At 41.5% G+C, this 19,748-nt stretch overlaps 1 protein-coding gene across 3 annotated transcripts in view; it reads left to right on the forward strand.

Moving 5' to 3' along the window:
- RTKN2 (rhotekin 2) overlaps nt 1-19,748 on the forward strand; it is a 50,985-nt gene that overhangs the window by 3,821 nt on the left and 27,416 nt on the right. The window contains exons 2-4 of one of the 3 annotated variants that reach the window (XM_036386109.2): nt 9,259-9,364; nt 16,221-16,396; nt 18,126-18,184. In XM_036386109.2, the coding sequence (XP_036242002.1) occupies nt 16,260-16,396; nt 18,126-18,184 (196 nt within the window). In that variant the 5' untranslated portion in view covers nt 9,259-9,364; nt 16,221-16,259. Of the gene's footprint in view, nt 1-9,258; nt 9,365-13,320; nt 13,401-16,220; nt 16,397-18,125; nt 18,185-19,748 lie in introns of those variants that run through there. The other 2 variants (XM_036386110.2, XM_036386108.2) reach the window with 2 other exon arrangements.

Genomic DNA, 19,748 nt, shown 5'->3' on the forward strand with positions numbered 1-19,748 from the left:
GTCCCCTCATTCTGTAAAGCTGTGCCTGAAATAGGTGTGCCTATTCAGCTCACTTAATTTGTATGCTGGGAAGTGCTGTGTTTTTCTCAGTGCTTGAGTGTGAACTACAGATGCACATAACTTGAGCAGCTGAAACTTACCTGCATTTAATACTTGCTGTTTTCCTGTTTATTGAGAGGAAGTAAGAAGTGAGTTGGAAAATCTAAGGAAAGGCCTTAGAAACTTGAAAGAAGTATTTGAGTGATTTAAGTGGCAGTGGTGCCTTAGATGAGGATTCATATTACCTTTACATGCAGATATATTCAGGAATCATCAAAGACACAACAATGTTCATTTTGCTGCCACTGGCACTCATACCCACACAGTAGGAAAGAGGCTTTTGGTGGTGCATTTTAGCATACTGATTGAATGGCACTGCTTGCAGGGAGAGTGAACAGGAAGGAGAACATGTGTTGAGTTTGTGACTGTTGGTGCTGCTTAGTTGTTGTCTTCTCCTCCTTTTGAGGGGCACTCCAATCTGAATATCAGTCTTCCATCTTTTGAAATCATATATGAAGTCAAGTCTGTCTTTTCAAATGAGTTGCCACAGCATCAAGAGAGGCACCAACCTGCAAGACTGCCCTTGGTCCTGCAGCAGCTTATCCTGCCTGGTTTGCAGTCAGCTTCCAGCCTTCCTTCAGGCTCTCCAAACTCATTATTTTCCTGATAGGAAACCCCTGGCTGGAGCTGACTCCAGAAAGTTGTTGAGCTTTCCTCTTCTCTACCCATACTGTTGCATGCTCTTATGAGAAAATAGAGAATAAAGGATTCTCTTATGGGTTGATTTGCACCATTTAGTCCATACATGGTGAGAGTTCTCAGGTGTGAAATGACTGTGAGCATATTTTCCCAGAGACCGGAGAAGATGGGCTGTGGGGAGGAGTGTCAGCAGGAGATATGGCTGGAACTTCAGCCATTTTGATTTTCCTTCCAAAAGAGTGACTTCAATTAGTTAGGAGGATAAAGAAAATATAACTTATCACTTCTTGAGAGGAAAAGCTGGGGGGATTTACCTGCCAGCCAAGTGACTCTTTACTGTGCTTATTTTGAAAGGGAAGAGCAACATACTAAGTTTCCAGTGCCTCTTCTTCAGAGGCCAGAAGTCTAAGCTCTGGGTTGTAACATTCATGAGAATAAACTGGAGCCTTTTAACAAAGCCATTTCACTCCTGCTCCTCGTGTGAGCAGCCACAGTGTAGCAGCACCTCTGTCTACAGCACTGGGACTGTCAGGATGAGGATTCCATAGCTTTAAGACCAAATTACATTGCAGATGGTAATTTATTATTAACACTAAGGTATTTTGGGGGGGAGCACTTTCTAACATGGCTGATAGGAAAGCCCAAGTAATGGAAGAGAAGAATCCACAGCTCATCCTGTTTCAGTTTTAGTTTATTTGAAAACGTTGCTTGTTCCCATGTTCTGGCCAGGTAATGCTATCACATAATCTCAAATGGATTTGGGATCAACAGGAAGTAACAGCACAAGCAGAGAGGTTTCCACACAACATCTGGCCATATAAACAAATCAATTGCACAAAGCCCACAGTTCTTCCATCACTGGTCTTTCTTGAAATTGAAATATCAATATGAATGATGATAGGTTTTTGCAAAATCATGTCCACTGAAGTTTCAATTAGCAGAACAATTGCCAAGTGCTGGTTGGAATCAAACATTGGAAAGACAGAACCTCGGAAGGTATTTATGGTCCTTTCAACTCAAATTCAATTTCATTCCAAATTACAATTCAATTTCAAATGTCCTTTAGGCATTTTTTGTATTCAGATAAGAATTTTTAAATCATGAAGAAAATACCGTTACATTTCCTATGTAGTATCCATACTAACATGACTTGGAATTATTTACTTTAATTTTCTTAAGTAAAATCTCAAATCATGTCAGTTCCTATAGCCAGGGACTTCAATGCCACTGAGAATTTGCCACGTTGCTTCTGGTTCCTACATATGATTTTTAAGGACCACTACATTTGGGGCACTTTTCTACATATGATAATGCAATAACTCAGAAGGAACACAAAGAGTATACTGAAAAATACCCAGACCATGAAGCATACAGTACACAGCAGTTCTTTCAAAAGGAGGAAAACAAAACCAAAACAAGAGGAAGGGAATAAAATGTCAGTTTGGGCAATAAAAGGTATTTTATTCTCTGTTTACTATTACACAGTGGTAATAAATTCAAACCAACATGGAAACCTTAGCTTGGATTCAGAAGAATACTGACAAAACTTAGTAGAATGCTGCAAACTTTTCTGTAGCTCGAGTGTAGTCATTTCTATTCCCTGAGAAAATTTGGCTCTGCAGCTTTTCACATTGATGTCATATATTAAATGATTCCATATATTAAATTCCCTTCTGCTCAGGGTACCTGCATCCCAAGTATCACATAGGGACACAAAAGACAGTTCAGACTTGTGTCTTTAATGTCATCTGAAAATATATTTTGATTTTATTGGATGCTTAGGGACAATTCTATTCCTTCACACTCTTTCCTGTTTTTTCTGATATTCATGTGAGCAGTTCACTTTGATGTTTGCATTACATGGAAAGGTCTGGGGGATCAGCTATTGCTGTCCTGGGAGAATGAGTGAGTAGGCTGGAGGCTTCTGCTGGGTAGGACTCTGAATGGGGGGATGAATGAGGCTTTCAAAGTTACTGGAGGGGGCTCACCTAAGCCAACAGGCTTCCTATATGATAAAGAGAAGACGCAATCTACAAGAAAGGGACAAACTTAGAAGAAAAATACAGAGCACTCATTAGTTCCTACATGGTACTGAGATGAAAGAGCCTGGTTTTCTCCAGTGTTTTAGCTTTGCTGGTAACATGCAGTTTTCAGATTGCAGCCAAGTGATGCTCAAAAATTATATTTTTCTGCACAGGCTGCACAGCTCTCCTGGAGTCCTTTGCCTCTTCTGCAGCAGGTTGCATGTGGCAAGGACAGAAATCTGTTAGATGGGGTGAAATTCACCTGAGCATGAAAGCAAGGCAATTGTTTGTCCCTTGTTGCAGCCCTGCTCTTCTCTAAATGGTACTCACTAGGGAAGTGTTAGGCAGTGTCTTGCTGCAGAAATGGCCTCTATTTACATCTGGTATTTTGTGCCAAATGGTCTGTGTTAAAGCAATGTCTTGTGTAGTGCAAACTGAGGTGAGTTTGTTCTTCGAGGGACAATTTAATTTCTGTTGTTATAATGAATGCTACCCCTCGCAATTGCTAAATCTGCAGTGTTCAGAGCAAGGTGCTGGACTGTCTTTAATACCACTTTGAAAGCCCTGCCTGTGAGCATGCAAGAAGCCTCTGTCAAATGGTTTTATGCACAAAGAAGCTTCTTCTCAAAAGAAGGCTCTGAAGTCAATGACATGTTCTTATTCACAGGAGCTAAAAAGTGCAGTGAACTAAAGATATGTATGCAGGTAGTAAACAAATAAACAAGCTGTGCTCTAGAAAATGTAACAGATACATATCCTTGGAAAAATTGGATAAATAAAAGGCACAGTCCTTGGGAAATACTGTGCTCCTGCCACTGCCACATGTGCAGTGAAACATCTACAATTTGAAAGATAGGTAAGAGTCAATATGTAAAAGGATTCCTGAAAACAGATGTTTTCACATCCACATCTATCTCTCAGGTCTTGAAGGCTGTGTGACCAGACACTTCTAGCTCCATCTGAGGCTGGGAACTGAAAGAACATGTGTTCACCAAAGGAGAAAAATGTATTGGGCTGTGGTGTTTTCTATCTTTTCCTCAAATTTTTTACCCCCAGATGGCTGCTAACTTTATATAATTTGCAGCCAAGGATCCTCCCACAAGGAGCAGGAACAGAGCCCAAACAGATCTCATCCAAATGGGGCTTGGTTCTATCTCCAAACTGATTCATGCCTGTGCTAAACTCAGGTGAGCCTTCCAGCATGCAAAATTCCCCATGCAGTTTCTCTCCAAGGCTTTAATGAAAGCTGCCATGCTACCTGTGATTAGAGTCCCTTTGAAACATTTTATCCCAAACTCAGGCTATTTGGTCAGATCAGTAAATTTAGTTTAGAAATGCTCAGAGGTGAAATCATTAGTAACAAGAGAATGATTCATTCCTTACAAAAATCTGATGCCTCAGAGGCATAACCTGGAGAAGTTGTTCGCCATGGATGAGTTTCTAGCCAGCTATTGAGGTGACTGCCAGTAAAATACACTTGGTGGCATGTAATGGATTGTAGAAGAATGAGAGCTAGTGCTGAAGGCAATCTCACCCCTGAGGAGTTGCAGCTGTACTAATTACCAAGGATTAGGAACAGGCCTGCCCTTTATAGGCCACAGCTGTGTCCAATTAAGTAAGGCTCACCTTTAATAGGGCACAGCTACGTCCAATAAGGTTGGGTGTTAGAAAAGAGTGGGTTAGCTGCTCGAGAGGGGAGTTGGAGACTGTGCTCTGAGGAGGAAGGGTCAGGTGGTTGTGCAGAAGAAAGATAAAAGGAGTCAGTGTTGCAAGGAGCTGCCCCTGAGGACTCCCAGAGAAGGTATGGAGGTTTTACAGTAAGGTAACAAACCATTATGGTGCTAAGTATGTGTGGAACTTATTACCTCTAAAATTGTCTAAGAAGTTCTCCACCAACTTAGCAATGTCATGTCATAAGATAATTTGAAAGGAATGTCTAAAAAATTGTGTGACTAGGGTGGTAATGAGAAAAACCTGTTCAGATTAGTAATGTGTGTACTGCCTGTATGAAAGCTGCCAGTGAAGTTCTGGGTGCCTCAGTGCCTGGTGGTGCCAAGTGGCTGTTTAAATCCATTCAGCCAGAGTGTGTTCTTGTCTGTGGAGCAACACGTGTGTGAAAGAACCTGTCCCTCACCAAAGTGTGAGAGAGATGGACTTTTGGAGAGAGACTTTAGGCAAAGAGCAGATGAGGAGTAGCAGCCCACTTACATCTCTCAAAGCTCCCTCCTGGGCTGGTGTTTTAAAGATGGAAGTTAATACACTTCTGAAGGGTGCTGTATGACAGAGCAGGGGTATTTAAAAAAAAAAAAAAGGTTCTGTTGTGAGTGTCCACACTATGAAATGAACTAAGAAAAAATGGTCTTCCTGTTAGGTAGTGGCTTGCTTTTGCTGATGTTTTCTCTCACAAAATAGAATGCCTTATCCATGTAAGCAGATATGTATAATATAATGTCTTATCTATGCAATGCAGAGATTGTTTATGGATAGGGAAGACATTCCTGAACAGAGAAGGAATAAAAGAAAGCAGAGATTTTAACCTGTTGGTTAAAACAGACTTAGTGCATAAACGCTGTTAGCAAAAAAGTATTTGGGGATTATCTTGAACAGGTGTCCTTATGTATCAGAGTTGGATAACTTCCCCTCTGGATCTGCATTTGCTTCTTAAAGAATCTGTTATAAAATGCACTTGCTGTTTGTTGGTTTTTCTTTAAACATCCTGATTGCTTTTTGATGACACTGTACAAAGGCACAGTTAGCATCAAGTGCTAGAAATAGCTTCCTAGAACTCAAATTGATTTTTAGATAAGAAAGTAAACATGTGCATGTGTGCAAGTCATGCATGCATCCAGGCAGAACTAGTTATTTTTATTCTTCTAGATGAAATTGCCTGTAAAAACATGAGGTGCTATTTATTGTTACCATAATTTTAATTTAAAATTCACTTCAGTGACATGAAGTGTTGTCTCAGCTCATTTAACAGGCTATGAAATGGTTAGGAGGACATGATAGAAATGTCTGTCAAACCAACCTCAGGTAAAATGTAGTTACTCATATTTGCTACTCAACCCCTGATTTTTCCTAATGATGAGCAAAAATTGGTCATCTTGTTAGGCAAAAAATATTATCATTAGCAAGAAATGTTTCCATCTCACATTGAGGAGAATACATGCACAGCCCAGTTTCATCCCCTCCCCATGGTTTGACTTTGAGGGGCACTGGAGTAGGGGAAAAAAATAGCTGGGCTGGTTTCCTTCAGTGCAGCATGGTAAGCTTGAAGAGAGGGTGTGCTGCCCATCACCTCAGCCATGGGGTGTCTGCAGGGTCCTTTGCAGCAGACTTCTGCCCCTGGATCCTTCTACCCTATGGAACGACATCCTAGTCCCTCCTACATGTGAATGGACAATTTCCATCCAACACCACTGTGATTCTACAAAAAAGCATCACCTGTATAAAAGATATAGTCTGGCTCGGGGCTTATTCCCCAGGCACAGCCTTAGATCCCTGCTGGGCTCCCAGTATTGGCTGTGATGTGACAAGTACTTCTTGTTGCTTATGGCTCTTTTGAGGTTTCAAGGAGGCAAGTTATTCCACAGTGGTATTGCACTCCGAGGGGCAGAGGAGGTCACTGGATTTAGGGAGAAGTTGGGTGGAGGCACAGCAACTAGGGATGCTGAGAATAGAAACATTATCTGGCAGTTCTAAAAACTTAAATCCTTTTATTCCTATGGATGTATTTTTTAAATCTAAGCCCTTGAGTGGATGAACTGTTCAATATTTATTCAGTATCTATTTCTGTAAGAAACAGGACATAATTTGCAAGCCAGATTTTCCTTAAGGACCAGAGGCTTAAAACCTCTGATAGAAATTTCTAACCCGAAATAGTTATTAGGTTTGTTTTTTTTTTTTTTTTTTTTTTACTTGCTATTTTCATGAAATAACATTTACCTTAATACTTCTTGCTTTGGCTCACTCTTTCTTGGCCTGATCTGTGTGACAAATGCCCATTTATGCAGCTGGAACCCAACTCAGGACAGAAAAACTACAGCTTTGTGGCAAGGCAGGAAAAACTAAGGAGCTGCAGATGGTCATAGCCCCAAGTGTGACTGGGAAAACTATTGAGAAAAACCAATCTTGTATGAATGAGAAACATTTCTTATGGTAAAGTGAGAGTTTGCAGGGAAGTATAGATCCCTATCCATGCTCTTTTGAATGTCCTCCCTGAGACTGGATCTAAACAATCCAAATAGTGTGTGAAACGCAAAGAAGTTAATTTATACTGGGCTACTGTGCCTCAGTTATTGTGCCAGCTGTCACCTCAAGATGTGCAGTGGTAAGGGTGAGTCACTATTTACTTCCTTAGCAATGCTGCAGTGCAGGGGGAACTGGAGTGCAGGTGGCTGCACAGAGGGCAGCTGATGTTGCTTGGTCTCCTGAGAACATTGCTTTGCTGCTTTTCTCTCCCTAGATACCTATTACAGTACTTGGAAAAATCAGACCAAACTACAAACTCACTTCAGATGGAGATTGTTTCCAAGTATTGTGTTCTGCAGAGATATTTTGCATTGTTTGGGAAAAAACAAAGAGACCATCTGTAAATACTTGGCCTGGATCTACCTTCAGGAAAAAAAAGCCAATCCCAAGAGCTAACTGGAGAATTGGTCCTTTTACCTGGGTGACTGCTATCAGAAGTGGGTTTACATCTGCTCCCACAGCAATAGGTGCAAGTCCTCTGTCTCCCAAAATGAAGAGGATTTTCTGACATAGTTTTCTCATATAGGAGTTTATCTTAAGATTTTTTATATTCTCAGTGCACTACTTCTCCTTTTCAGGTTCAAAGTGGCAATCCTTAAATGAGCCAGTGACTTCTCACTTGCCTGTGTAAGATCAATTGAAAAAAATCCTAACAGGCCTAACCCTGAAACCAGAACACAGAGTGCCCAGTTAGATTGTCCCATGACACAAACTGGTGACTTCACCAGCACACTGCCTAGCAAACATTTGGATGCAGCTGTCTCAGATGGGTATTTTATACACCAAATGCTACCTGCAGTAAATGCCCAAGAAATCAAACCTCTGTAACCAACAGAGGAATCCTGGTAAAAGGCAAGGTAAGGAAGTGTAGAATCTTTAGGAAACCCTCCTTTTATGGAATGTCCCCATAATATGGAGCTGAAAGGAGCTCTCTGGGTTTAAGCAGCAGTGTTATTTTCGTGTGACCATTTCTCTATGGTCCCTCTATAAGCAATGTATCCAAGCAGCCAATTTCAATCACCTTTGATTTTGAAAGGCATTAAAGATAACCTCATTCTTTCAACTGCTGTAAAAACAGAAAGTGGAATAGAAAAGACAGACCACACAAATTTCTAAACTTAGGGAAAAGCTGCAAAACTTATGCTTTGTTAGACCCTGTGTGTCCACATTGTCTTCTCAGCTGGAGAAAGGCTTCTAGTGAAGCTCTCAGTCACCTGTGAGGATCCTTGTCCAACAGGATACTTCTGGTGGGCTTGATTCTGCACCTGTGTGGGAACCACATGTGAATTGGCTTCAAAGCCAATGTCCCTGGTCTCCCAAGCAGAATACATGTGACTGGTGTACCTTGGTTAGTCACTCATTCACTGTCTTGGGTTTGGGCAACTTTAGGCTGTAGAGGATGATCAAACTGCAGTTTAAAGTCATGCAATGTTTAGTTTGATTGTTTTCAGGTTTGATCTCAGGAACTGTTTTCCAAATTCAGATGGGGATGGATTTTATGTAACTTACTATTTCTGTTATAAAATGTATTTTGAGTACATTTATCTCTCATGGTGATTCAAAAAGGCTACATTAATTTAATCTGAAGGTATTTCAATAGAGGATTGACATCAAAAATACTGGGAGGAGTCAGTTTATGGCCTCTGGAAAAAGGAAAAATAATTCCTTGTATGTTGTCAACCTTTGCAGTTTCTTTTAGAAATTCTACAGGAACATGCAATGATCAACAAAATAGTTAATTGAAGCACCTTGGTATCAATGTTTAGTTGATGGCATCATACAGAGATGTGATCCTGGTGCCATGGGAAGCATCATAGCAGTTGAAGGAGAGCTGCAGAACATTTAAAAAAAAAACTTGAGCAGAAGATGAACAAGCTCTCAGGATAAAATTAATCTGAGAACACCTGAAATAGCAAGAGTTTATTCTAAGCTATTCTGGCTGCTCTGTCTAATTATGGCAGGAAGATAAGGGTGATACATCCTAGCTGACTTAGGCACCTGCATATTATAGGATGACATCTTCAACAACTGGGTCCATGACTACCTTAGAGAAGGAACCTATTTCACACTGCTCAGTTAGCTAAGATAGAGCCAATAAAGTTTTCTCTTACCATAACTTTCACCATGGTAGCGTTAAGCTTTAGCTCATTGTCAGACAGATGATTAATTTTCACCTTATCCAATCAAAACTGAACCTGAAGTGCATTACAATAAGGTAGTTACACATATTTACTTTGTTTTGTAGGACTACATGTTGCCTTTCTGCCCAGCTAAGAGATGGAAAGACTTTGAACTGACCTCAGCAGGCTGAAATGAAGAAATGAGTTACTGAGGCTCCAGTAAGTGGTCAGGTAAACACCCTCAATTCCAGTCTCTGCCCATTCCACCAATCTACAGTGGTCACACACCATGGCAATCAAAGCCAGTAGCAGTCAATGGGAACAGTTTGCTCTTCAGTTTAAAATTAAATAAGTAGTCAGTTATAAAAAGCCTTTGCAATTCTTTCCCATGTGTCCAGTACAAATCTTCATAGATTTCCATTTAGGATAAATCTGAAGAGGAATTGAATGCATTTCTACTGGCACAATCTGATGATATTCAAGGAGTAGGTGTAGCAAGCTGTGGGAACTAAGAAATTAAGCAAAATACTGCAGTGCTGTCAAGAGTAGGTGTAGACATTTTGTACCTGCTAAACCAAAATGATGGGCCTAACATTTAAAATAATATGCTGATCTAACACTTGAGCAGAACAGTGATTTAGATAGACAATGATCTTTTCTCTGCTATCCAGTTTCCCTAATACTAGAAGGAAGCCAAATGCTTTGCAATGCAAATCAAATGCCAAATAAAAGGATAGTGTGATTCATCTGAAAAAAAATGTTTCACTTAAGAAACCTCAGAAGGCAGGATATAGATCCTCTGTTTAATTCACCCTACCCCGTTCTGACTTCTCTGCACTAGCAGCAGTGACTGTGCAGGATTTTCCTTGTTTTGTAGGTTGTGCCTTTGGTTTCTCTGCCATTCAGTGGAGGTTTGTCTGGTGCAAAAAAACATGGTTACAATGCTTCCTTTTTTTGTTGCTGTCTGCTGCATTTACTCTTCAGTTAGGGAGCAAGCAGAATAGTTAGTTACTAGTTGAATCCCAAATCTCTGGATAATGTAGATGGCCTAAAGCCTTCTTCATTTCAAGTTAGTTTATGTGCTGTAACAGCAGCAGAACAGCTTTGTTGGAGCTAGACATAAAGTGTGGAAAGAACATCTCACCTCATTCTAAACCTGTAGAAATGCCTTTTAAAGCCTCAGTCTCATGTTCCTTTAAAAGCTAATACTAGAAGTGTGGTGAAATGTTTAATTTTTTAATTAAGCATCTGACTGAATTAGATCTACTGAATTATGAGGTCTGATTTTATAATGGAAAAACCTAACATCTCTAGAAAGTGAATGCAGTGCAGGACCAAAGCAGAAACAGGTGCAGGAATGTGAGCAGCCAGAGTTTGTTGAAACATGTTCCTAATGTACTGGAAAATTGGACATTTGAACCAGCTGAAGAGCAGGTATGCACAGAGCTGGAGGAGATACCATTCATGTTGCTTAGGGCTGAGTCCTACACATTTAACTGCCACTGGTTTCTTAAGGGCTCCAATTCAAGTCAGTGTCTGTAGGAGCATGTAAGGGCTGCAGGCATGGGCTCTTTATGCTACTAGCAGTCACATTTTGGGACTTTATTAAGACTCAGATTTGCTGAACAGACTGTACTGTAAAACCATGCTAATTAGCATCTAAAATTCTTGGACAACTGCCACAGATTCCTGGGAGCTGTCTACACCACCAGCAAAATGGTTTTAGAGTTGCTGATTGCCTGAAATAATTTGGGGCATAACTTGTCCTTTTGCAGTGATTTTTATTGTATCCATGTAGTCATTCTGGCTTTTGACAAACCCTGCTGGTATGTACCTGAGAGCTGTTCTCAGGGGTCTTGGAGGCAGTGCTTCTGCAAAGATTGAACCAGTGTGTTTGTTCTAGAGTCTAACCTGAACTGCTTGGGATGATGCTGGAAAGGAAGTGTGTCTTTTTCACAGGTTGTACCAATTTTCTGTGGTAGGGCACTATTTGGTGAGTTGCTGAAGGGATGAGTTACAGTAATTAATTCCTTCTTTGTTTATCTCTGCAGTAAGGTTATAATTTCCATCTGCTCCCACAGTTTACATCAAACTCATCAAAGAGTTTCAGCCATTCAGTCAAGGCTCTATGGGTCAACTTGGGTCAAGCACTGATTCAATGATAATATGGTTCAGTCAACCTGAGACTTTCACCTGTTTGGTTCAATTCCACTCCATGACATGCTTCTGTTTCTAGTTTACTTCTGTGGCCTAGAAAATGACCTGCAGGTTATTGAGGCTCAAATCCCATCCCTGATTCAGCAGAGGCCAGACCTCACTTTAAGAGACATGCCATATTGTAAAGCAAAAGGGCACTCTGATCTGTCATCTTATGTCCTCCCCTCATTTGGTGGATTGCTTTTGCTGTATCCAAAATCCTGAACTCTGCAGCAGAGACAGGAGCCCAAGGCTTATCCTGGGTGCATGAAAAGCACCAGGATTAGGTGGAGACTTCCCTTTAAACCTCCCTTAAGCTCACTCTTAGATATATTGGCTGTCCATATGCAGCTCAAAGTATCATACCTTGATTAAGCAAAAGCCTTTTGGCTTCCTGATGGGATTTCTCCACTGAATGAACTGGACAAAGACTTTTTGGGAAAGTCACAGTACCTAAAGAACAGGAGGGAGTTTCTAAACAACTGGAAAATATATGACATCCATAAATATATAACCTGGGGTAGTGTTCCGAAGCAGAGCAATGCAGAGTCCCCAGGCAGGTGCAAGAGAGAGTTTATTGCAAAAACCTGGCCTTTTAAAGCAGTTAGGCCTTTATCAGTTACATTCCAGTTAAGCACAACAAATTTAATCCAACCAACCACCATAACCAAAATATGAACATGTAATGGTTATATAATTTGTTTTTCTACCTCTAAGTCAGCTGAGTCATAGCTATTTCCCATAGTCCTTTTCTACTCAGCTGAAGTAACAGGCCTGAGCCATGATTTTACAAGGGTAACGAGGCCCTTATTTGTAAGGTTTTACCTGTGTGCAATGGGGTAGGGCTTCCCAGTTGTGGCATGTGCCCTGCCAATGGTATACAGAGGATTTCACAATGGCATGAGGTATTTAATGAATATTTGAATGCCTCTCCTTGTCCTAAGAAACATGGCCAAGATGGAGACAGGAACTCCAGAGCAGCTGCCTCTGCCATCTCTGCCTCCAGGTGAAATGAGCACTCTGGAGGGAAGCAGAGCTCCCTGTCCTCTGCCTTGCACCAAGGAATACATACTTTTGGTCCAGAAGTTCATGATTTTCCTCAAAGGCTAGCCCACTGTGTTTGTGCCCCAATTGTAAATGTCAGGGGTCCAGCTGAACTGCTGAGCACCTATATGAAATCCCGATGAAGCAATGATCCTTTAAAAATTTTCCCTTCCTAACTGCATTTTCTTATATTTTAAATAAGCATATGTTAGCCTGGGGACTTCTGTCTCCTGTAGAAAGCTGTTAGCAACACTGTATATCTCACTCATTCCAGCACATTTTACTTCCCACAAATGTTGACAACCCTGTGCAAAGCAATGAGGATCCGTGCTTCTGACCATCACCTGTTAAGGAGGAAATCAGAGAGGAAAGCCAAGAAATCAGGGATGAGGAATGGATGGGAGACACTATTTGGCTCATTTGTTTCATCTGAAGACAAACAGAGCTGCAAAACTGGCAGCAGGAGAGATATGACTCCCATTCCTCTCCAGTCAATCTAGTGAATAATTAATGCACTTTTACTCAGTATATAACAGTATACTTTTAACAGTAGGTGCTACTAGTGCAGCTGTTGAAGTACCATCATATTAAAGATGCATAATTAGATGAACTGCAGGAACCCAAGAACACGGTTAAAAATTCATGGCAAGCTTTGGGGCATCAGTGGTTGCTGCCATGAGCCGCTCCCCTTAAGGGCACTCATCAGAAAGAGGCGGCACCGGCCTGTTTCAGGAAAGTAAATTAACAGAGAAGAAAGAAGCCAAGACGGGCACTGTCCTGGCCCTATTTCTGGCACTGGCTGTCGTGGCTACACTCGAGGGGGTTAGCGCTGCCGTCAGCAGCCCCCGAGGCGGCCCTGCAGCTTTCCCGGCGAGCCCGCCCGGGCGCTGTCCCGCGGGGCGCTGCTGGGCCCGGGGGCGGGGCGGCCGCGGCCGTTGCCGGGCGGGAGGTTTGAACGGCGGCGCCGCCGAGGAGGATGAGGATGATGAGGCGGCAGCAGCCCGGCGGGCCGGGCGCCGCGGGGCCGGTGAGTGCCGGGGCCGGCAGGGCAGACCCGGTCCGCACCCTCGGGTGCCGCGGGGGCGGTGTGGCGGGCGGTGCCCGGTTGCGGGCGGCCCGGGGGGCGGGAGCTGCGCTGTCTCCGGGCTCGGCGGGTCTGTGGGGGCCGCGGGCTGCCCGCGCTCCGTGGGAGCTGAGGGAGCTCTCCTGAGGGGGGACGCGGCAGAGCGGCTGCTCTGGGCCGGGCCGAGCTGGGCCCCCGCTCACGCTGTCCTCCACAGGCTCTCGGAGCTGCTCCCTTGCAACTCTTTAATCTTCCTTGGTTTTCCGATTCGTGAGGGGTTTTTTTACACTTCGAGTTGGTTAAAAATCCAAGTAAGTTGAGCTCGGGAGTGTCTGTGAATCTGTGGTTGTCAATTGCAGCAAATGCTCTTTCTGTTTCTAACTGCAAAATGTCCAAGCTGGTGTCTTGACTTCACAGTCCCTGTTTCAAAAGAGAACCCACTGCCTGGCTACTTGTTTACTTTAAAAAGATACACTTTATTTAGAGGGTTTAGACTTTTAGGGTTTAAATGTAAACCGCTGTGGCAGTAAATTAGAAGTGTACTTTGGAATAAGATTCTGGAAGCCTGTGATGAAGCTACCAATTTAATGAAGTAAAATTTCTACCTTCAGCAGTATCCGTGTAATTTTTTTCTGCTGTTGTTATTTTTGTTTGTTTTGTGACTGCATTACCTTTCTAATGCTAGAAATTTCTTACACTGAGAATACTTAGGTGGGGAATACAAAGACACTTTTTAGAAGCGTTGCTTAGGTAGCTCCTGAGTGTGGGGCTGAAAATCCCAGCAGCTGTTAATAATCTCGTCTTGATTGAGCTGCCGTTGGTGGGGGAAGGATGGCCCTCGCAAGGGGAACGGTGTGTTAGTAGACAGCATATGGCAACACAGTGCTGTGTCATTCCTCCGAGTCCAGATGGTGTGCCTGTATTTTTAGACAGAATGGGGGGGAAAAAAGGCTGACCAATCTCTTTTGGTAGGCACAAAGAACTTTATACATTCCCAAATCAGGCTGCTAAATCCTTCCTTCAGATGAGATTTACGTAGTGTGGTTATTTAAGCTATGGCCCAACAGCCATCTACTGCTAGTCCAGAATATTTTATGTGAACCTGGCTGAGATGTAGTGTGGACTGAATGCGTTGTGCAGTTCTTGAAAGCCAGTATGGATACATGCAGATGCCCCAAACAGGAGTGTTTATTTCCTCACTGTAGTTCTGTAACAGGTGATAGATGTGGAGAGGAGCCAGAGCAGTGCTGAGGCCTGCAGTCTTGGAAATTATTAGGGGGAAATAGGATCTCATTCTTTGGAGCTTTGTAGCAGCTGATTTATTAGTTTAGGTCCAGAGAATAAGTAATTATTTCTTAGGGACAGGTGTGGGCCTTGCTTAGGTTTTCATAGCCAGGTAAAATTTGACTCAGAAGAAAAGAAGATGGATGAAAGCTATTTACTGCTCTCCTTTTTTTTTTTTTTTTTGTTTGTTTTGTTTGTTTGTTTTCTTTTTTGTTTTCTGGGATGAATCCTAAGAAAAAGTATAAATAAAGATGCAGGTGCTGAGAATGCAGAGATGTTGTTCCCCTGCTTTATCTCCTTCTGGCTGTGATTGAAACTTTGAAAAGCAAACCTGTGAGGGTTAAAAATGGCATAGTCTGTGGTGCCATGTGGGGTCCCAGGCTTTCACATATCAGCTGTAGAGAGTCCCAGCAGAACTTCTGTGGAAAATATCTCTGATGTGAGCTTTGGGAGCTATTTACCACCAAACAACCATGAACTTGTTAATTCCAGAGGTAGTAGAGGCACTCTTGTTTAGTAATGAGAACACGTCGCTCTTCACTGGCCTGCAAAGTATTTGCAATGCAACCCTGCAATGCCATGAGACATTCTGTTATTCACTCTGTTCTTCACTGTCAGAAATACTCGGCTTGGCCAGGGACAGCCACAAAACTGTAACTGAGGTAATGTGTATCAGCCATCAGTGGCATCTAGCGGGCCTTTGGGAGACAGCACTCTGTGCTCCTTCACCTTAATTATTTCCTGGCCTGCTGTGGATTGACCTCTTTGAAGTCACAAGTGAGGAGTAATGCACATTTATTAATGCTTTCTGTGAAAGCAGGCAGGAAAAAGTTGACTTCTCAACAGTTTTTATAAAACTTTAAAAACCCCCACTCCTTCAAAATACAGTGATGGTGAATTCCAGTGACTTGCCAGCCATGTTTAGTTTACTTCATAGTTTGAATGAAAAGTGTGCCTGACATGATGCCTGTATAGTCTTGAAGCCAGCACAGCTGCTTGACTTTTCAGTTCAGGGCCTGATGCAGTTGAGTACTGGGATTGACTTTTTTAAAGACAGTCGAAGAAGTGATGAGACTGAGTTTCTGATTTAAAATATTTCAGACATTTTCTTCATTTTAAAATTTATTTTAGTAGGGGTCACTGTTAAAAGTGAGTTGTTAATTTATAAGCTTTGTTCAGTTAGCCCTCTCTAGGACCATATGTTATTATTCTATGAATGACACATGGAGGCACATAAAATTTTAGTAACTTTCAGATGGTACAGTGAGTTAATCTTGGATTGGAATTTGCATGTATAATGGATATAGTAAATCTGTTTTGTCCCATGTTTTACTCATTTGTTCCTGAAGAGAAAACTACCATTCTGCATTCAGTAACCATTGCAATTGCTGTGCATAATTAAAACCTAGAGTTCTCTATCCCAACTGCAGAGGATGTAAAAAATTGAGAATACTCTTAGTTAATTTTTAGTTTCATCCTTTGGTTTTTTTGCATCTCTAGGAATGTGACACCCAAGAGAAGATCAACTTTGAGCTCCGCATGCGGGAAGGAATCTGCCGGCTGCTGGCAGCGAGCACGCAGAGGGAGCAGCTCCTGCACGCCGTGAAGAACCTGCTGGTCTGCAATGCTCGCATCCGGGCCTACAGGGCACAGCTGCAGGGCCCAAAGGAGGAGCAGTGAGTACCAGCTCAAATTCAGAGGGAGCAGCATGAATTTTTAGCAGTCTGTCTAGGAATGTGGTTTTAAATCCTTCCTTATCTCCTAAGCATAAATTACTTCTGCCTTAAAGCATTAGGTTATAAAATGATTCCATTATCTTCTCTTTGCTTTAGAAAATTAAACACAAGTCATATTTTCCTGGGTAGATTTTATTTTTGACATTAATTTAGTATCAAGTAACACAATGGACATATTTTCTTGATTGTCTTTGGCTTACAAAAAGGTGCCAAGTCAAGACAAAGCTATCCAAGACAGAACACAGCTATTTGTATTTTTCATTCTGGGTATGATTATCAAGGGTCCTTTACTAGTGGCCCCATCGCGGTTAATTGGTACCCTCTGCTGGCCGCTTGTGTTAACTACAGTGAAGTGATAAATGCAACACTCAACGGGAAGAAAAGTAGCTGAAAAAATTCTCTCTTTATAACTCTTGAAGGAGCTAAAGTATGTGTGTTTTATTTGAATAATATTACAAAGTTTTGGTCTAAATAGAATTTATTTGGTGTGCAAAGCTGAGAATTGTAGTGCAGAGACACTGTTGCTCTCAGGTTAGTAATTTATTGAAATATGATATTGCACTTTAGTGTAGAAACTCTGTGAGTACATGCTTGGCTCCAGTTAATTGTATCTGTAGGAGCAGTTCCACTACTTTTCAGTTTCAGAAATGTTCCCTTAGAGGAGAAATATGTTGGAGGAAAGAGCAGTGTTTTCTGTCCACTATTCTGAAGCTGCTTTTGAAAACTGGCATATAATACATGTGGTATTCTGTAATTATTGCATTTGTATTGCTTTTTCCTAATAAAATAAGGAATTTTATAGTGATTTTATCTTATATTTATGTTTTTAGTGATGGAATAATACCAAGTGTGTGTATGTGCTGGTTTACTCAGCTCCTTGTCTTTGATGTCAGTGAGCACAGAATGGTGATGGCACATGTCCAGAACAGGGCAGGGACATTTGGAGATGTATCTGAACAGTTTTATTGTGCACTTGATTTGTGACTGCCATGCACTGCTTGGATTTCTGTCTTCAGGGGTACTTGAGATGTCTGTGGAGGTCATTAGAAGGGATGCATGCTACAGAGTTATTTCTCTATCATTTAAATTATATCTTTGGTAGTTGATAGTCCATTTGGAGTTCTTTTTCTTTTGATATTTGCTTCAGACTGGAATTTATTTAAGGCTTAATCATTGCAGAGAGAGAAAGTTCTAGGATTTGTCATCTGTGAGTTCTGAAGATATTCTAACTGCCTCTGGAAGTCATGATACTGCTAGCAGCTAGAAATTTTCATTTTATTAATAGAGGAGGAGGCAACTCTTTAAACAATAATAGAACCAATAAATTGAGTTGCATCCTCATTGATGTGTACAGAAGGCAAAAATTGATAATAAATTAGATCCTGTTGCAGCTGGAAAAGACAAGGAAGATTTGTGTGTGACTTTACTTTGGAGTAAAGCCTTCTAGGGAATTTTGAAAAATGGTGGTGTACCTTCCTTCCAGATTATGCTTAAGAAATTAATGTGACTCATATCTTAAACCAGAGATACCAAAATTAACGTTAAAGAAAGGCATTTGAAATGAGCTATAATATGAAAATCCTGACACTTCTTAGTGTTTAAAGGGTTGACTTTTAGATATCTAAATGCACAGATCTCAAATATTTTTTTCTTTTCTTCTTTTTTGGAGGTCTTCAGAAAATGGGGCAAAAGATCGGACGGCATGCAGAGCAAGGGTTGCTATATCAGGTAAGAGGCCAGGTAGTCACTTAATTGTAGAAGCTAATTAGCTGGACAGTGTCATTTAATGCAAACTTGTATTCTTAAAGTGTAAATGTGCTTCAGAGGCATCAATCCTCTAATGCTGCAAGGGGGCTTGGGCTTAAGTTACACATGGGCTGTTGAAGATCCTACCCTCTATTTCCATTTTACTCACAGTGCACTCCACAGAGGGAAATACTCCTTTTCTGTTTGCCACTAAACACTGAATGCATTTCAAAGCTAAATCAGTGTAAGTGAGCTGAAAACTTTTTTTCTCCCCCAACGGCAGACTTTGAAGTGATAGTACAGGGCACGTCTAACAAATTGGGAGCAGAATTATAACTAGTATGCAAATGTTATTTAGGCAATGCAGACTACATTACTACAGCAAAGGTGTAGTGCTGTGGCTTCAATGCAAGCTAGTAACAACATTTAACATTTAACAGCCACTCCTAGTGGGCTGTTTTCTAGCCTGTTCTCAAACTTCAGCACTGTGCATTTATTGTGTTGTTTGCCTGTGACAGTAGTGGATGTTACTACATTCAGCAGTCCTGTGGCTGTTCTGCCAGCTTTGCTAACACATCTGTTTGTGCTCCCTGACCTGCTTCATTAAGAATAAAATAGTGTAGAACAGCTCACTACTGAAACTGTTTCAGTTAATTCTGCATATTTTGGTATATCTGTAAGCAAGGTAACTCCTAGTAGGAGAAGAGTGATGAGCGCATGGTTCAATAATGTTTTTTGCCAGCACAGCTGTTTGCAGAATGTGTATCTGTCTTTCCTCCTTATGGTAGTTGGATGAAAGCATCTGTTTGCCTGTCTGTGCTGTGGTTGCACCTTTCTTCAAATTTGGAGAGCTATCTGCAGTGAAAACCTTAAGGTCACATAACATACACTTCTGCTATCTTTAGAAAAATCAAATTTTTTAAGAACTCTGTTTTTAGTATGGAAAACTTGCTCAGGATATGAAGGATTTTGGTTGTTTCTTTTGATGGAATAAGACCATAGGGGGTGAAATACACCACTTTGTATTTGGTGCAGTCTCTTAATGATTCTGTTACCAACACAGTGGCTCTCAAAACTGTGGATTATGTCCTCAGAAGTGTGGCAGAGATCAAGGAGAAGAGGAGGAAGCACAAACTGCCTCTCTGTGCAGTGCAGCCTGGGCGTGCTGGCTGCTGCCATGCCTCGCCCCTCTTCAGATACTGGTGTCAGGAAGCCTGGCCAGGTCCAGTCTACAGCAGAAAAGCCTAAATGTTGTTCTTGGCCTCTGCTGATTTATTCTTTCTATAGGTCACCTCCTGATTTTCTACCCTCAGCAGTCCATCCACTTATAAATTTATTAGTGTATTATATAGTTAGTGCCTGCCAGATGATGATTACCAAAAAAGTAGGGCAATCGTGACCAACTGCAGAAGTTTGGGAAGAACTGTGCAGGACTACTGAGGAATATGCTCCTACAGAAAGAGCTATGTCAGATACTGTGTGGGAAGTGCATTCCTTAATCCACAGTTTTTCACACTTGGATCATTTTTACTTATCCCCCATATTT

Source organism: Molothrus ater, chromosome 8, assembly GCF_012460135.2.
Source record: "Molothrus ater isolate BHLD 08-10-18 breed brown headed cowbird chromosome 8, BPBGC_Mater_1.1, whole genome shotgun sequence".
NCBI classification, from domain to species: Eukaryota; Metazoa; Chordata; class Aves; order Passeriformes; family Icteridae; genus Molothrus; species Molothrus ater.